The following is a 12,465-nucleotide window of genomic DNA, read 5'->3' as shown; positions in this document are numbered from 1 at the left end:
TTAGGGAAGGAGATATGTCATCCTTATGGGTATGGCCTATATGTGACTCCAGACCCACAGCAAAGTGGCAGACTCTCAACTGCCAACAGAGCAATTAGGGATGGACAATAAATGCTGGTCCAGCCAGTAATGCTCACATCCCATGAACGAATAGAAATAAAGTGAATGCTTGAAGTATTTTACAGTCAGTTAAATACCTTTTAAGTGTAGTCGTTTTTGTAAAAGTGAACATGACATTGAAATGCACATAGCAAATGCCAACAAAGAGCAACGTGATAATGACTAGAGGACTTGTTTTTGTAATATTGTTTGTGGGATAATTATTGGGTCAGAGCACTCAGGATATCTCCCTTCTCCAAAAAGGGATTTCATCCAAAAGACAGCGGCTCCAACAATGTAGGTTTCCCTCAGTACTGTACTGGTGTGTAAGCCTTGATTACTAGAATCTGCCAAGTATACATCACATGATGCGGAGGTGAAATTTGCATAAAGCTAAGAAAAAGATATGTAGTGTGAAAGTGACCTTGATCCTAGACGCTAGGATGACATTTGCTTGCAAAATTCAAGTTAAAGGGAGCACATTTCTGTTAAATAATAAAGATATAACTTGGGGCAAAAGGAGTTGTAATATATGTAACAGCGGTGATTTTAAAAAAAAGGAACACTTTAAAAAAGGAATTACTGTAGTGTACCAAACTATAGGCAGCAAGTCAATTTTTAGCAAACTTATAATAGAGCACCAGTTGAAAGATAATAAGCAGACAATCAAAGTTAATTATTTAAAATTATGCAGTTAATGTGACATATTACTACAAACAATATCACTGAAAAGCTTAGCTATATATATTTTGCCATTACATTACAGGTTGTAATTAGTAACTTGGGCAGGCCACTGAATCACTGTCTCAGGGCATATCCAGGGTTCAGCCACAAGTGTAATTATAAATCTCAAGAACTTGCTTGTAACTTAAAGCATGATGTGGCCAATTTTGAAGGTGTGTAATTTAACTTATATGATGTGTAGCTTTTTTTAAAAAAATAAAAAAAGGCAACAATTTGATCGCCAAAGTAAATTAAAGTATGGGGATGATTTTAAGTGTACCCATCTAGTAGAAACTACAGCTAAAACAAATTTAGTTAAGAGATACTGGTAATTTCAGATCACTTGTGCCATTTTAACCTAGTCTTCTGAACAATTTATAAGAAGGTACAATAGAAGTCAGTTTAGTCCCTGTTCTAATTTGGGTCCCAGTAAAGTCATTAGTGCCTCACTGAAACTTTAAACTCAAACCTGTGGATAGCTGGTTTACCTTTCCATTCCATTAACCCAAGACTTGAGCTAGAGATTTCCCCCGAAAGACAATTTTAAAAAAAAGGTTACTAACTTTCCCTTGTAAGAGGGATTAGCACAAGTGCTATTCTGTATCCAATATGGAAAACTTGGAGGATGCTGTAGCAGACTCCATATCCCTGCAAGGCATTCCAGAATTAAATTCCACAGGTAGATTGGTTGACAGGCTGCTATTTTCTGCAAGGAAGTCTGATGAGGAGGGAATTAAGTGAGACCTTACTGTTAAGCTTGAACAATGAATTGACAGCATAGTTTCCTGCCAGAAACCTGCTGGAAGTTAAATTCAGTAACTGAGTCCATGGAAGGAGAAAACGAGTGTAAGTGCTCCTTGACTGTAACTACATTTCACGCAATGGGCTGGTAGGTGAATGATTATAACTCAAAATGTTCAATGTATAAATCATAAAACTGGTTATTTTGCAGAGGGCACACAACAGGATAGCAGTTCCAAGAAGTGCCTTCAATTATACTTCCTATAACTCAAATACAGGCTAACAAATGGAATGCTATCTATTGTTCTTTCTTCCCTTTTGAACCACCATACAAATCTGTCCAGGTAGGTTTACTTTGCACATATTTATTTTATTTTCCACTTTCAAAGACTTATCAATTCCTTCCAAATAATACAATCTCTACCTCATGAGCAACATGAAGTAATGCAGTTAACATTTCAATAACGAAAACATGTCTCACTCCACCGGTCATTCTCCTCGTGATAACCTGATTCTGATTCTTATTACTTAATAATCCAATGAGAACAATCTTTCATTAATTAATATCTTAAATTAGTGTGATAGCACAACGGTATTGTTCCCAAATAGGAATCCGGGAGTCTAGACTAATAATCTTTAACAGCACAACACAAGTTCAAATCCAACCCTGGCAGTTTGAGGATGATAGTTTTTATTAATCCCGAGAACACCTGTACATGTGTTGTGGTTGACTCTGAACTTCCTTTTGAAGTGGGTGACAGTGTATCAGAAACTGCTACCTTGAGGTCCATGAATGCATTCTACCACAACCTTCTCCAAGCAACTAGAGATGGGTAAGAAATGCCTGTGTCCAACAAACTGCCACAGAAGCTTGCATCCTAGGTTTAAAAAAAACCTTCTAATTTTAAAATACCTCCACCAGATCTTTCTTGGATAATCTTAGCGATCCAATACCCTTTCCATGACTGTAATTTTCTTTCCATTATTAAGTATGCAGAAGAGGTACAGTTATTAAGTTTGCAGATGACACCAAAATTGGAAGTGTAGTGGACAGCGAAGAGGGTTACCTCAGATTACATCAGAATCTGAACCAGATGGGCCAATGGACTGAGAAGTGGTAGATGGAGTTTAATTCAGATAAATGTGAGGTGCTGCATTTTGGGAAAGCAAATCTTAGCAGGACTTATACACTTAATGGTAAGGGAGTGTTGCCGAACAAAGAGACCTTGGAGTGCAGTGCATAGCTCCTTAATAACTGTACCTCTTCTGCAGGTCAGTAGGATAGTACAGGACATTAGTTAGGCCACTGTTGGAATATTGCATGCAATTCTGGTCTCCTTCCTATTGGAAAGATGTTGTGAAACTTGAAAAGGTTCAGAAAAGATTTGCAAGGATGTTGCCAAGGTTGGAGGATTTGAGCTAGAGGGAGAGGCTGTTCATGCTGTTTTCCGTGGAGCGTCAGAGGCTGAGGGGTGACCTTACAGAGGTTTACAAAATTATGAGGGGCATGGATAGGGTATTTAGGCAAAGTCTTTTCCCTGGGGTCGGGGAGTCCAGAACTAGAGGGCATAGGTTTAGGGTGAGAGGGGAAAGATATAAAAGAGACCTAAGGGGCAACTGTTTCACGCAGAAGGTGGTAAGTGTATGGAATGAGCTGCCAGAGGAAGTGGTGGAGGCTGGTACAATTGCACCATTTAAGAGGCATTTGGATGGGTATATGAATAGGAAGGATTTGGAGGGATATGGACCAGGTGCTGGCAGGTGGGACTAGATTGGGTTGGGATATCTGGTCGGTTGGACTGAAGGGTCTGTTTCCATGCTGTACATCTCTATGACTCTAATTGAATGTTGCTTGTTACTCCCTGAAATAAAACCTAGAACTTCCAATTACAACTTAATAATGAATCACATTGATGACTAGGAAGAAAATAACAATTAAATTATCTTTAATGCATTTACAGACATTGAAGCAATTATATCCTTGATTATTTCACAACTAGATGAGGCTATCACCATGTCACTGTAAAATTCCATTAAATAAGACAGTTTTCTAATATTATTTACCACAGACCACCTCATTTGATCCATCTCAGTTCAAATTAGTCAGAAACAACAAATGCATTGCAAATGGGTGGCACAGTGGCTCAATGGTTAGCACTGCTGCCTCACAGCATTCGGGACATGGGTTCGATTCCTACCTCAGGTCTGTGTCTGTGTGAAGTTTGCACATTCTCCCAGTGTCTGCATGGGTTTCCTCCCACAATCCAAAAGATGTGCAAGTCAGGTGAATTGGCAATGCTAGATTTCCCTTAGTGTTAGGTGCATTAGTCAGGGGGAAATGCAGGGAAATTAATCCAGATGGGTTATTCTTCAGGGTGGTTGGTGTGGACCTGTGGGGCCATAGGGCCTGCTTCCATACTGTAGGGAATCTAATTAGATTAGATTAGATTAGATTACTTACAGTGTGGAAACAGGCCCTTCAGCCCAACAAGCCCACACCGACCCGCCGAAGCGCAACCCACCCATACCCCTACATCTACCCCTTACCTAACACTACTGGCAATTTAGCATGGCCAATTCACCTGACCTGCACATCTTTGGACTGTGGGAGGAAACCGGAGCACCCGGAGGAAACCCACGCAGACACGGGGAGAATGTGCAAACTCCACACAGTCAGTCGCCTGAGGCGGGAATTGAACCCGGGTCTCTGGCGCTGTGAGGCATCAGTGCTAACCACTGTGCCACCGTGCCGCCCACTTAGGTTCTGTTGCAAGATTTAAGGCAAAGTTGCATTATTATCTAAGTGATTATATATTGTAATCAAAGTAAACCAGTGATGTGCATATCCCTGCATTAATTTGTATTACATAGTGTATATTTTTACATTGATTAATCTTATATAAAAAAATTTAAAAGGCAATTCTCCAAACCTAAATCATTAAATTTTATTTTCAAAACGCATGTAAAAGCTGTTCATTTTATAATTCACTTTATGAAGTAAACTGTACTGACACATTTGGGAAATCAACACTGAAACAGAAACAAGAGATATATGAATGTACTATGTCAAAACAGTTTGAACTGATAGCCGCAAATTCATATATCAAGTATTCCTCACCTTTTTCAGAAGGAAAATTAAATTCAGTTGGAGAATTTCCTGTTGTACTCTGATTTACTTTGGCAACAAAACTTTAATGAGACTTGGCACCAGGTATTTCAATGAACCCCCTCATTTCAGAAAGGAAAAGTACAAAGAACATGCACACAAGTTATGCTTAACAGAAAAATCTAACTCTTGCTGTAGATCATGTGGAATAGTACGGTATATTCTACGAAAGTAGCATAGAACATAAATATAGGGAATGAAAAGTTTATGAAGTATTTCCAGCCCTAAAATATTTACACATCTATCACAAACCGACAGTACTGCACTACATAGAGTGTACAGACCACAAGTCTGTGGTCTGAATGTTTGTACTTACGTTCCACACCAGTCTCCTCCCATTATATCTAATGTAACCCCAAAAAACCTTTTAACTCCATTCTTTTGTTTAATCCAGCTTCCATTTAAATGCATCTATATGACAGCAAACTTTGTTTTAACTGGCATCTTACAAACCGGAACTCTTGATAAACGGGCAAACATTATGTACCTCAAATATCATGGTTTACTCTATTCTGTCTAATTATTATGTTTTTTTAAAATTTACTTTAATCTAAATATACTTGTTGCTCAATCAAATGGCCACATGAAATGTCAACAGTTAATTCAATTTTGAGTCAATTTCTCCTCAAATACTGTGATAGCCAAGTAGTCAGTTGAGGATGTAAGTAAGAAGGCTCTGTTGCAAGATTTAAGGCAAAGTTGCATTATTATCTAAGTGATTATATATTGTAATCAAAGTAAAACAGTGATGTGCATATCCCTGCATTAATTTATATTACATAGTGTATATTTTTACATTGATTATGTGGGCCTCGATTATCCGGAATACAGTAGTCACCCTGTACCCGCAGCAGATATATTTCAAGACCTACCGCGGAAGTCCGAAACTGCGGATAAGTGCAAACCCATTCATTTGAATGGGGAACATACCTTCCCAGCAGCCTCCTGGTCCCTGGAACATTCCCTATAATACGTTCGGACTACGGTAAACCGCTGGTAACAAACCACGGTAACCAGACCCACAGATACGGGGGGTCACCCTGTATTTTACCATTCATTTTGATAAATTCTTGGCCCCACTGATGCCGGATAACAAAAAGTTTACTTCATTTGCCTCACGTTTTGTGATAACATGTTCTATGATTTAACAATGCCATGAAAAGAGTGCTCTCCCAAATCCCCTATTTATTAGTGACTATTTCACATTCATGGTCCCAGGATTCAGTCTGTCTTATAGATAGAAGCATCTATCATCTTATCAAAACCTTTCATAATTTTGAAAAACCTCAACCAGGATTTTCAGCATTTTATCTTTTCTACAGTAAATGACCCCAGTGTATTCAACCATTTTTGATGAAATACATAATCTCAGTTGGAAACATAGAAACTAGGATAAAAAGTAGGCCATTTGATCCATCAGGCCTGCTTTGCCATTCAACATTATTATGACTGATCCTATATCTCAGAGCCATACTCATACATCCATCCCTTACCGTTTGACACCTTTACTTTCTCGAAAACTTTGTGTTTCTTAAATATATTCATTGCCTACTCCGGTAGAGAATTCCACAGGTACACAACCCCCCATTTCACCTATCTTAGTCTGAAATGGCATGCAGTATCTCATGAAAACTTGAACTCTTGTTTCATGCCACCAGCCCTTTTGATAGCAAGTATATAGTTTCACAGGGAAGGAGATCAAAACTGCACACAGTATTCCAGATGGGACCTCACCAAGATCCTGCACAACAACTGCACCAAGACTTCCTTGCTCATGTCGCAAATCGACTTGCAACAAAGATCAACTACATAGAAGCATTGTTAAAGCTCAGGCATTGTTATATGGGGAAAAGCCACATTGCTACCCTTCGCAGTTAATCAAGTCAATTATTTTAAAGACCATCTTGTGGTGCTGTGGTCGTGTCCTTAGCTTTGGGCTTGAAGAAGCAGGTTTAAGTCTCACCTGCCCTGGAGGGGTGTTACAACATGTTCAAACATGTTGATTAACAATATTTTAATAGGAACATAACTGGGGCTAATTTGGGCTTGTGACATAGTGGTAGTACCCTGCCTGTGGGCCAGATGTCTGGGCCTGACTCTCATCTGCCCTGGAGATGTGTCGTAACATGTGCAAACAGGTTGAATCAAACTATTTACAGTTGTTGTCCTAACTGCTTGCTGCACCTGCATACTTTCTCCCAATGACCAGTGTATAGAGGAACCAATTCCCTTTGTACATCAACCTTTCCCAATCTTTTACCATTTATAGAATACCATTTTGTTTCTCTACTGAAGTAGACTGCTTCACATTTATCCACATTATATTGTAACTGCCAAGTCACCCTGAAGCCTCTTTACATAATCAATGCTCACACTCCCACCTAGTTTAATGTTGTGAGCAAAATTGGAAATATCACATACAGTTCTCTCATCCAAATCAGTGACATATGTAACGAATAGCTGAGGGCCCGAGCATTTGTCCCTGCAATACCAAATTTGTCACCACCTTCCACTCTGGAAGCAACCATACCAGTATTTTACAGCAGACTTTAATTTGGTACAATAACCTCTTATAGGAGACTTTATCAAATGAAGACAGTACAGGCCCTTCAGCCCTCTGTGCTGTGCCAACTTTTCATCCTACTCTAAGATCAAATTAACCTACATACCCTTCATTTTACTATCATCCATGTGCCTATCCAAGAGTCGCTTACATGTCCCTAATGTATCTGACTCTACCACCACTGCTGGCAGTGCATTCCATACACCCACCACACTCTGTGCAAAGAACCTACCTCAGACACCTCCCCTAAATTTTAAAGGTGATTGGTGGAAAGTTATGTCCCCTTGTGCTTTAGGAAAGTCTAAGTACACTAGGTTTGCAGGTTATCCCTCATCTATTTTGCAGTTAAATCTTCAAAAAACTTCAGCAAGTTTGTTAACCATGAATTCCTTTTCATAAATGCAATCTGACTCTATATAAAATACCCTTACTATTTAGTAAATATCCTGTTATTGCCTCCTTTACAACACGCTATCGCATTTTTCCTACAACTGATGCTATGCTAACCATTTGCTCTGGCTTCATCAGAGTACACTCTTTGGGTCCATTAGTTCCTCAATATCCTATTTAGAACAGAGACAACTGCGCAAATGCTTAACATGCATAAAGCATAGGTTTTGTTAAAAATAACATATGCCCACATGTGCATTACTTATACATTACTTCCAAATCTGACATTAGGTCAAAACAGCAAGAGAAAAATAAACATTGTACTTGACCCCACATGCTATTTCTATGATGAGTATTTTGTCACATCCATCTTGATTGTGAGTTCAGTGAGTAAATGCTTCAGTTTAGTGTCATACGGTATATAATGCTCTCTTCATATACACCGCCTAACCAAAGTCTGCCGTGTCATTTTAGAGAAGATCTTAAAAAAGGCACCAAATTTGCTGAATTGGTGATTTTGTAACAAAATCCACGTTAGACTGTGTAGTCCCCAATCCTTCAATGGCAAATGCATACCACAATTTACTGGTATAATAATTAGTTGATGCCACAGCAAGTACAATAGCGAGTCAGTAAATAAATAGGTAACAACTAAAGCAAAAGCAAATTGAATGCAATGTTACTTCACAAAAAAAGTATTTATTTAACAAATTTAAGAATTTGTAGAACATTGAATGGCATTGTAAAGCAGGAGCATTATCAAAACAAAATTTCACACTACCGTGATGACCAACAATTGGGCAAAACTGTCGGTTTTAAAAAGCATCTTAAAAGAGGAGTTATTTGGTAGAGAAGCAGAGCTGCTTAAGGGTGGAATTCCAGAGTTTCTAAAGCATAGTACCTCAGCAGGTGAAGATGTACCCTTCAGGGATGGAAATCAAAGAGACACAAAACTCAGAATTGGAGAAGTGCTTATATTTTAAAAAGGGTAATAACACTGGAAGAGGTTATCAAATATAGATAAGGGAGAGGGTGCCCCTCAGGGGATTTGAAATAAACATCAATATTTTAAAACCGACTTGGTGTGAGTTTAGAAATGGACAAACTTTTGCATGAGCTTAAACTTATGGAAGGTGCAGGTTGGAAAATCAGCCAGAGTTAACAATGGCAGAGCATAAATTAAATGATGTTACAAGTCAGAAGTAGCAGCTTTGGTAAAGAAGCAGATATGTGGTCAGAAATTTATGTTGAGGTGAAAGACAACTCCAAAGCCCAGGACTGTTTAAATATAGCTGGGCAGAAACAAGCACACATACACCTAAGGGCAAATTTTACTATGTCTGATTACTTCATGGAGAAATACAGGGATCCTGACTTTCAAGTGAGAATGCAAGAATAAACCTGAGGTTTACTGCCCTCAATTACGAGCGATATATAATCCTTATGCTATTCCCATCTTGCTTATTGGATTATCAGAAGGTACAAACGGGCATGTTGAGACCAGTATTGGCTCCATTCACAATTCACCAAACAAATGGTCTATATTACTTTTAAAAAAAAGCTTGACTTGGAAGTTGTTAACACTACCTCATATTTTTTATAAGAAATTAGAAACCAAAAGTGTACTGTGTGTTAGAACAATTTCAGCACTTGGTTTATAGTTATTTGATTCTCTAGCTTTAATCAATCTACAAAACCCAAATTCTGAAACCACGATGTCTTTAACTTCTTGATTTTCCTGCCTCCATTGAGGAATTATTCAGAAAATAATAGTGCTCCACACTGTACATATCCTGAAAGTTTACCAAGAATCATGTTCCAAAATGTCAAGGCATTTACAATGTCAAATGGGCTGTGCCAGAAAGTGAACTGTGCACCAGCTTCCAAATGACAGAATGAAAGAGAACATTAACATATTGAAAATAAAGCAGAATATCAGTTCAGGCAAAATATCAAGTTTTTCTTAAATGTTTGCACATAAAAGAACGAGAATCTATGGAACAACTAATTTCACAGATGAAAACAAACTACTGACGATACTGCAGATCAAATTCCAGGTTCCAAAGGAGAAATATCTCAAAACATTAACTTTGTTTCTCTTTACAGACGCTGTCAGATCCACTGCGCTTCTCCAGTACTTTCCACTTTTATTTCATTTATTAGGTGTCAGTTATGACTTACAGGCAGAGGAGAGTTAAAATTGCACTCTAGAGATTTTAGCACAAGTTGGTCTGACACTTGCCTTACAATACAGGGAGAATACTGCATAGTTAGAAGTGCCACCCTTCTAATAAGCCTTTAAACTGAAGATCATGTCTACCTCCCAAGCCTCTGCCTTTTTAGGTGAGCACTAATGATCCAGAGGCATGATTCAATGAAGGGCAACATTTTTCCTCCAATGCCTAGCAAATATTTATTCCTCACACCAATATTGCTAAAATATTGTTGTACTGCTACTTGTTGGACCTTGTATGATCAAATTAGCTGCTGCATTTCCTACATCACACAGCAACCTACTAAATACTTTTGAAAAACATTGAGTGTCATTTTGAACTTGTGAAAGAAATTATAATTGCATTATTTTATTTTAATCACATCTAGACATCCAAAGGTTTCTCAACAAATGAGTTATAGTTACATTTATTATAAAAGGTAAGTAGAGCAGCTTTATGGAAAACGAAGAGACCTGTATTAATATATTGGCATCTCACAACCTCAAGAGTGTTCTATAGCACTTTAAATGCAGAACAATCTCAAATTAATGCAGTGGTTTGGACTATTTTACCAAAAGGCTGTAAACACTCAGGCAATGAATGTTTCATGACAGAGACACAAACATATTCAAGAGGTAAAATGGTACCAAGGGATATGGAGTCAAGGCATGAAAATGGAGTTGAGGGCAGATCAGTCACAATCTAACTGGGTCAGAAGTCATACGACACCAGGTTATAGCCCCACAGGTTTATTTGAAATCACAAGCTTCCAAAGCACTGCTCCTTCCACTTGATGAAGGAGCAATTGTCAAGCACCAGTTCATTTTTCCAACAATAGTTGTTCGGCTAACAGGCAGAGATAATTATCCACTTTTTGCCTTCCTCCCTTTTTGAATAAGACTGTCACATTAGCGTTTTTTTCATTCCTCCAGCATTTCAAGAATGTTTTGAAAATTGCAATCAATGCATCCACTATCTCTGTAGCTACTTCTTTTAGGATCCTCAATGAGATCTGGATCTGTAGCCAAACTTCATCGCATAAATAACACACAAATTTCTGGAGTGGAGCTTGAAATCACATTTGACAAGTTGAGAATGCGACTGAGACAGAAGGCTGGACTATTAGTGTTATATTACAGTGTAAAGTTGTTAGGTGACCACCCACACTTAATTACTTCAGTAGAATTCAAGAGCATATATCAAGAGCATTTAATCTGTACATTTTATCCAGGTAACCTGGTAGGTGATGATGATGATGATGATGATACACTGGGGATATGTTGGAGAAAGGTTGTTGGTATGTAAGAAAGGGAGGAGCAGTCTCAACGCGCTGCATGTTGGGACTTGTAGTCCATTAGTAGACACCACACGTCACGTCACTTCCAACCTCAACGACCTGGACTACAAACCCCACAACGCATCGCAGCCAATCAGACATGCGCTAAACCAGTGCCTCCAGAAAAATCCACTGCACAACATACATCCGTTCCCCCCAACAAAAAAAACTTTCAGCCGCAATCTGACCCTATAAAAGCCGACTGGATATCTGCTTAAAAAAATAAAGTTCTCATGAAGAACTGCAAGACACCGAAGACCCTTTGACTTCTTCATTAATAACCAAGAGAAACAAAAGAATTAACCACAAGAGGAAAAATGCAAATGAGAGAGGTTTTCACCATCGCACCTCGGTTGCAGTACAGTATTTGGAGTACAAGGAATTTCGACAGCGCTGTTTAATTTTTTTTCTCCCCCCTCCCCGTCAGACTCTCTCTCCCGCCAAAGCATATCGGGGGACAGTGGCATACTCACCCGAGCCGGCCAGTGGGGATAACCCTTCATCTTGGCAAAAACCAGGTCTCCAGCCTTGAAACTATGAGGCATTTTCTGGCTGATGTGATCCGACTCAGTCAATCCTGTTTTCACACACAACAGGCCCCTGCCTTAGTGCAGCCCGACACTGACTCTTTCGAATACTGCACAGGACCCGTGGGGCGGGGGGAGTTGGAAAACGAACCTGCTGTCAGAAATCCCGCCTTAGGCCGCCTCTGATTGGCCCCCGCTGCCCGCGCCGCAGCAACCGCGGTGTCCGATTCGCGGCGCGGACCATCTGTCATCTGACGTCAGGCAGCAGGTTTCTGTGGTGCGTACAAAAGGGCTGCCTGGTTTGGCTTTGCGAGAATGAACCTATGGTTGTTGTACAAACACTTTCACAGATGTGTGGATGGAAATTGATCCGAATTTAATTAAATTTTGCATGTCCTGTCTAAATTTGAACTGTCATGTAATGCACTTTTGCAAGTGTTGTGGATTAATTATAATTTGGGAGATAAAGAAGCTTTTGGTTGTCTCAACACTAGAGCCCAACATCCATATTTTGCCCACAATGTTGAATCTGGTTTACAAGAGGATAATGATCAAATATTATAATTTTTTGTGATTATGGTTTCAGGGACAAATAGATAGCAGGGATAACCCCTCTGCACTTCATTAAAATGATGCCCTGCGATGTTCCACATTCACTTAAAAAGGCAGGTTGGATCTCAGTTTTTCATTGGGGAGTCAGCATCTCC

At 39.1% G+C, this 12,465-nt stretch overlaps 1 protein-coding gene across 3 annotated transcripts in view; it reads right to left on the bottom strand.

Moving 5' to 3' along the window:
• Nucleotides 1-11,877, bottom strand: part of hdgfl2 (HDGF like 2) — a 61,390-nt gene extending 49,513 nt beyond the window's left edge. For all 3 annotated transcript variants that reach the window (XM_043720963.1, XM_043720964.1, XM_043720966.1), the window contains exon 1: nucleotides 11,705-11,877. In XM_043720963.1, coding sequence (XP_043576898.1) covers nucleotides 11,705-11,776 — 72 coding nt within the window. In that variant the 5' untranslated portion in view covers nucleotides 11,777-11,877. The remainder of the gene's footprint in view (nucleotides 1-11,704) is intronic.
• Between the last annotated feature and the right edge of the window lie 588 nt (nucleotides 11,878-12,465).

This window comes from Chiloscyllium plagiosum, chromosome 31 (genome assembly GCF_004010195.1).
Source record: "Chiloscyllium plagiosum isolate BGI_BamShark_2017 chromosome 31, ASM401019v2, whole genome shotgun sequence".
NCBI lineage: Eukaryota > Metazoa > Chordata > Chondrichthyes > Orectolobiformes > Hemiscylliidae > Chiloscyllium > Chiloscyllium plagiosum.
This window is presented reverse-complemented; position numbering and strand designations above follow the sequence as displayed.